The sequence below is a fragment of the Triticum dicoccoides genome, chromosome 7B (assembly GCF_002162155.2).
Source record: "Triticum dicoccoides isolate Atlit2015 ecotype Zavitan chromosome 7B, WEW_v2.0, whole genome shotgun sequence".
NCBI classification, from domain to species: Eukaryota; Viridiplantae; Streptophyta; class Magnoliopsida; order Poales; family Poaceae; genus Triticum; species Triticum dicoccoides.
The window spans coordinates 41,884,683-41,891,309 of NC_041393.1; the positions used below are offsets into that span (position 1 = coordinate 41,884,683).

The following is a 6,627-nucleotide window of genomic DNA, read 5'->3' on the forward strand; positions in this document are numbered from 1 at the left end:
ATTGACGAAGGAAACGTGTGTGGTTTATTGGCACTAGTAAGCGTGCACGTATCTAGTCTATAATAAAACAATTTTAATCTTGTTTCTTGTATGGCGAGTTCTTTGCCGAAGCATTTAAATGTGTCTCGTGCCCACGACGTGAATCCGAATACATGTCTTCACATAAATTCACAGTCACATAAATGTATTATAATTAGTTACAAAAATATTTAGAAAAAACAACTAAGAAACAATATCTACTATTTGTTCTTTGACGATGATTCTCTCTTAAAGTTTCATGTATTGATGCAATCTGAATGCTTCGTTCCATGGCTAAGATATTGTTTAGAGCTTCATTCCCTTACTTCAAAACATGTCCAAAATTTGCCTCCTCAGTCGAATATAATCCTACATATGCATTATACATCATTGTTATTTAAAAAATAATACTACGTGCAATGTATATAGAAATGACTATGGTGTAAATAATCACCCTGTGTAATGGAAAATGTAGCCCACCATCGCATCATGAGTGCATGAAATTAGAAACCAAACAACCATGTAGTGAACTGGAATGTCTCCAACAAATTAGACGCCGTGCTATGCTAATATACGCACAGCAATATTAAAGCAATCATCATCCATGTCTTCATCATTCTTTAGTATGTTCCTTATTTGTCTCAAATTTAAACTAATATGATAATGATTATAGCTTTTTCCCGTCACTCTTGTGAAATCGCAGTTATGCCAATTTTAATAACACAAGAGTATATTAGCTAGAACACAAAATGATCTCAAAAAATGTGGCTTACTACAACAAAGGGACATCATCAAGCATGTTGGTGCACAAGATGGTGAAAGAAGAAACTATTGCCAAGTTAAGCTCAAGGTTTGATGATGTGTTTGATGTAGGTAAATTCTTAGGGAGTCTATCCAGAATCACACAATCCGTGGGATCAGTGTCGATTTTTACATTATCATCATTCAGTTTCGAGTCCACTGACAGCTAATTTTGTCTTGAAATATGTCATATGATCATATTAAGTAATATAGAGTTAAAATTTAAATAATAATACAACATAGAATAAATATAATGATAAGATATTATAAAACCTTCAAGCCGACTCCAACGCTAGACCCAATCCTGTCCGTCCGCGTCCTTTGGGGATAAACAGACACATGCATCGTCCCAACGCGTGCGAGCATCCCCATTTTTTGTCCCGGACGCGTTCGTTCTGCTCCATTCCCAGACCAGGCGCGGGACGTGGCTGGAGCAAGGCGAGGAGGCTGCGGGCGGGCCGACGCTCTAGTGAGGAGCGACAGGGTGACGGCGGGCGCTGCGGGCGGCGGGGCGTGCATGCTGGCGCGGTAGCGGGCGGTGCGACGTACACGGGGCTCTGCAGGGTGCGACAATGATGCTTCTACGGGCGGCGTGGCGAGGTCGCGGGCGACGACGGCATGACAACGGGCGGCGGGGTGCGACGACGTTCGCTGCGCGACGTGACTGCGTGTGTTGCGTGAGCTGTAGGCCCGAGTTGTTCGTTTGGGATGCGTCCCGTGTTGGGTGCCCTGCCGGCGCAAACACAAATTTAGACGGACACGATCCCATTGCTATCCCAAACGAAAGAAATCCGGAGAAAACAGAAATCTGGAGAAAACAGACGTCCGTTTGGGATTGTGCGTTGGAGTTGGCCTCGAGATCAACCATTAACATACGAACCGAACCAGATTTGTAAACACTTGCCGTAAATAAACAAAGAAATTGGACAACCGGAGCAAACACTCCACTCCCTCACTACACAGACACAGGCGGATAAGCTCCTCTCTCCCTCACAGAACACGACCGCCCCTCTTCCACTGCATCCCCACCGGCGGCGAGACGAACACCCACCCCTGCCTGGTCCATGGCGGCCGCCCTTCCCCAGCCGCTGATCTATGCCCCTCCACCCCCTGCTGCCGCTGCGCCGGTCCATGGCGGCCGCCCTTCCCTTACCTCTCTTCACGCAGCCCGGATCTGCCGCCTATGGCTTCCACCTTGCTTCCCTTTTCCCCATCGCTCTCCAGCCCCGCAACGGACCCGTTCGCCGCCACCAGCCTAGTCGGCAGCCACGGCTCCGCTCCGGCCGCCATGGATGAGCTTTGCCTCCAACGGATCGTCGGCACCGACCACCGGGCAGCCTTGGAGGGATCCGGCAGAGGCTCCCCACCTCGACTGCGGCTGGAGGAGGCCGTCGATGCTTCCTACTTCGCGCCGTCCCAGCAACAATGAGCGCCGCCGCGTCCGTCCATGGGTACCCCCTGCTCAGCGGACTTCGTAGACGGTGAGGAATCTGAGATCCCCATTAGGATAAGTATATGTGACTGCTTTTGTCTAAATCTTGCGTGAACTGAACATAGTTGTGTGCATACTGAACTTTGACTGAAATAATTGCTTGAGAGAATTAGCTATCATCAAATTGTCTATTTTGTTAAATTTAATGTGTTTGTTTCAAAGTCTGCTAAAACAACTTGGAGACGTGCTTTGCTATTGTAGGTTGACATGATGGGTGAGTAGTCTGCTGATGACGAAGACCCTTAATTATGATGTCATCTACTCTCATTTGGTACTACAGTATTCTTAATTGCGGACACTTCCTTTGTAGTTAAAAACGGCATGAACAATTGCAGCTTATTGTTAGTTATCTCCGAGCTGCACTGAGCATTCTTACATCGTTCGGCTTGTAGTATTGTATAATTTCCTAAACACCATCAAGTTTCCAGAAAGCTCGTTGTTAGATGCATTATTGGATAATGTGACCGGTGCAACATATGCCCGGAAGGGCTCTTAAGGCCCTTTTCTTCTTCTATTTAGATAACAGAGGTCCTGGTCTTCTAGGATTTACACTTGTTTCAGTCATAAATCTGTTGTTGCCTTTTTTGTGTGTTGAAAATCATGACTTTATTGTTCGGATCATTTGAACGCTGCCTTGTTCCAGTTACCACCATATTTTCCCGAGGGACATTATTCTATCCTTTTTAGATGTTCTACAAGCAGTCTTGCCCGGGAAGAAAATGCACATCATGGGGAACTTAATAGTGGAGAAGAAAAACCCAGTCCAGGTATTTCACTTCCTTGACCAAAACCCTGCAAGAACTATCAAAAAGAGAATGACTATGTCCTTAATACATCATTTACATGCTAAGTTTGACTATGTCCTGAATAGGTCCATTTACATGCCAAGTCGACACAGATTCATCCATAGAGCCTGAATGTTAAAACAAATTTGAATACTATATTGTTAAAACAAATGAGTTGGTTTCATATTCTTGGACTGGGACTTTCTTCTCCTCTCTCTTGGACTGGGTTACAAATAGATCATACATGGTTTTATTCATTCAGTCATACAGATTCGATTACTATACTGTTAAAACAATATGATGGAGGGCTCCAGTTTGATGCACCGTTAAGATTCATGCTGAAGTCACAGGAGGTAGATCTATTATGGTTTGCCCAAAAAATATGCATTGATCAGCATACTATTGTAAATATGCAAAACAGTGAAGAACATTGTTATAAAGATGGAAATTTGACAGGGATTAGGGAAGCAATGAAGTACACACATATTTGTTAAATAGAATTTCCCTTGTGCAGGCAGGTGCGCTGGCTGAGGACTTGGTTGGCACCGACGCCGTCGGCTGCGGAAGGCGGCGATGGCCAACACTCGCTGGACGGCGATGGCGCAACAGTGGCTTGGCAGCGCCGACGTCTCACTGCAATTGCGTTTGGACGGCGACATCGAAGAAAGACACCGAGATTAACTGGGATGGAACTGGTCACATATTGTGCACAAGAGGATAGTCTGCACATGGCGGCTGCGATGTACGTCCGGGTGGGCAAAGGCAGGAAGATTGAGTTGATTCCCGTAAGTTTAGCTGTTTGTTGTGAGGCGGACATATCAATTGCCATAATTGTGGCTATTTTTCTGTAGTTGATTGGCTTGATCTTTTTGTTTGCGTGGAGGTGGAACTGTTCGATCGAAGGCAGAGTTTCGTCCGCTATTCTAAATTGCTAAACGCACACAGGTGGGGCCTGAGTTTTATGTGGACGGTTAGATGCCTAATCTTGGGGTTGTAGTTTGTCTTGCTTTTCCCGTGTACGTTTATTTGGGTGGGCATAGTGAAGAATATGTTTGATTGTTTAATAGTATAAGTAGAGAAGTAGAGATTTGTCTTTCACCTGGAGATTCGTTCTTTCTGGTTGTTTAGAGATGACAAATAGATGTAGCTCAGTCTGAGCATGAGTGATAGCAGTCTTGTATCTTATGTTTACCATGCAAATTTTACTTGGAAGAAATGTTGATGGTTGTTTCTATGTTTTCAGTGGAATCAGTTTTCTTGACCCCATGGGAGAAGTTAGAAGTGATATTCTCGAGAGTTCCCACCAACTGGTTTGATGTATGTTGGAACAGGTATTCTCACCCACTGTGGTTATCCAACATGTTAGTCCGTTACATGATTCATTATTTACACATGATCCAGAAACATGTTTTCGCATAAAATTCACTGTCACATAATAATTGTATAATAACTGTTACAAAAATATATTTTAAAAACCGCAACTAAGCATGTCTTGAAGGTCCACCTTTTGAAGCAATGAAGGTCCATCTATAGATGCGATCAATGATGCTTCGTTCAATGTATGGGATATTGTTTTGAGCTTCGTTCTCATCATACTTTAAAAGATGCACCAAAAATTGCTTCCTCACCTGAAAACCATCCTACATATGCATTATACAACATTGTTGTAACAAGTTGCATGTGCAATGTGTATACAAATAAGCATAGTGTCAATACTTACGTTGGGTATGGGAAAATATAGTTTTCCATCGCACAATGAGTGCATGTAATTAAAAACCAAATAACCGGACAGGGCACTGCATGTATGAAATAAATACATAATGTGAGTCGAATGAATCAATTAATATTGTAATGCGTTTAAAAGATTCATACCAATGTGAATTTGTTGGAGCAACAGGAACTATGCATTCCCATTTAGAGATATCATCCTTGAATGTAGGGTTTGCAACTTCAAGCGCAAGGTTTAGGTTGTCGACCATAATTTTAAGTACATTATTCCCCAAAGTAGGTATTGGTATCGGATCAAAAATTAAGACAACTTTTTTGTTTTGATCCAACACAAACAGTAGAAATAGCCCAAACATATACCAAGGCAATAAAATCTGCAATGATGAGATAGTTTAGAAATAAATGGAATATTAATTAAGACCAAATAAAGCACCGTTAGAGATGAAAAATTAAAATCTTACCGTATTACATTGTGAGATATGATAATCATTACTGTCAGGCCAGCTATGAAACAACCGTTTCAATGTAGCAATTTCCACATTTTCACGATGACTTGAGTCTCGTGCATAGTGGAACATCGACTAAAATAACAATGATAAAATATTAGTGCAATGAGGAAAAAATGTAATACATGATTATAGTAACTTACACAAAAGTTCAGATCCATATAGTGAGATGGAATGTCTCTGAGAAGCTGGACTTTGTGGCGCGCTAGTATCCGCACAGCCATATTAAAGCAATGTATATCCATGTATTCATCATTGTTCAATATGTTTTTTATTTGTCTCAAATTTAAGCTAATAGGGTACGGATCAGAGCTTTTCACCCATTCGCTCCTGTAAAGTCGAAATACTTTCAATTATAATGACATCAGAGTAATTTATCGGAATAATACAAAATGAATTAAAAAAATATGGCTTACTCTAGTAGAGCGACATCATCAACCATGCTGATAAACAAGCATAGTTCATCTATTAAATCATTGTTTGTTGGATTGACAGACGGTGAAAGTATAAATGATTGCGAGATTAGCTCGACTTCTCGTGATGTATTTGATGTTTTGAAATTCTCAGGAGGTCTATCCAGAATCATACATTCCGTGGGATCTGAGTTGTTGTCGTCATCTTCCATGTCTCGATTTCTTATGTTATCATCATTCAATTCCGAGTCCACTAAAATGACAGCTAGTTTTGTTCTAAAATCTGTCATATGTTCCTATTAAAATAGTAATTAGAGTTAAATAGTGATACAACATAGAATAAGTATAATGATACAGAGTGAAAAATACCTGTGTTGGAATGTCAGACAAAATATTTCCTGTGAAGTACTCCATAAAATTTATCATCCACAGACCACAAGATGACCTGCATGATTACAAAACACAAATTTATCATCCACTTTTGTCATTTTCAAAGGGATTCATATTATTTTTTAAAATCATCAAATGATCATGATTATAACAAGCCGCGATGAAAACAAAAGTCTCACCCACACGGCATGTGAACCGGACATGCCCTTTGAAATCTAAAGACATTTTTATTTTGTTTGGAAAAAATGCCACACTCACTTACAATGGGTCACTGGCTTAGTATTAAGTAGTAGTATAGTATAGAGATTAAAAAAAACCGAGTCAACCTTCCACCGCCCCCAACCCTCACGCTTATCGCTTCCCCAGTCCTCCAAATCCACAGCCTGGCCGCCCCTCCCCTTCCCGATCCCCATCCATAGCCGCCGGAGCTCTCTGCTGGCCGCACCTATCCTTCGTCAGCAACGCCGGCGGACGCGCAGGCCCCTGCTTTGCCC

At 42.0% G+C, this 6,627-nt stretch overlaps 1 protein-coding gene across 14 annotated transcripts in view; it reads left to right on the top strand.

Annotated features, from left to right (window-relative positions):
- The first annotated feature begins 1,749 nt into the window (after positions 1–1,749).
- The window catches only part of LOC119338108, a 33,964-nt gene continuing 29,086 nt past the window's right edge, over positions 1,750–6,627 (top strand). For 5 of the 14 annotated variants that reach the window (XR_005163792.1, XR_005163793.1, XR_005163794.1 and 2 more), the window contains exons 1-3: positions 1,750–3,078; positions 3,611–4,041; positions 4,340–4,427. Coding sequence is in view for 3 of the 14 variants with exons in the window: in XM_037610408.1 (XP_037466305.1) it covers positions 4,416–4,427 (12 nt within the window). In the remaining 11 variants the exon portion in view is untranslated. The other 9 variants (XR_005163796.1, XR_005163799.1, XR_005163800.1 and 6 more) reach the window with 6 other exon arrangements.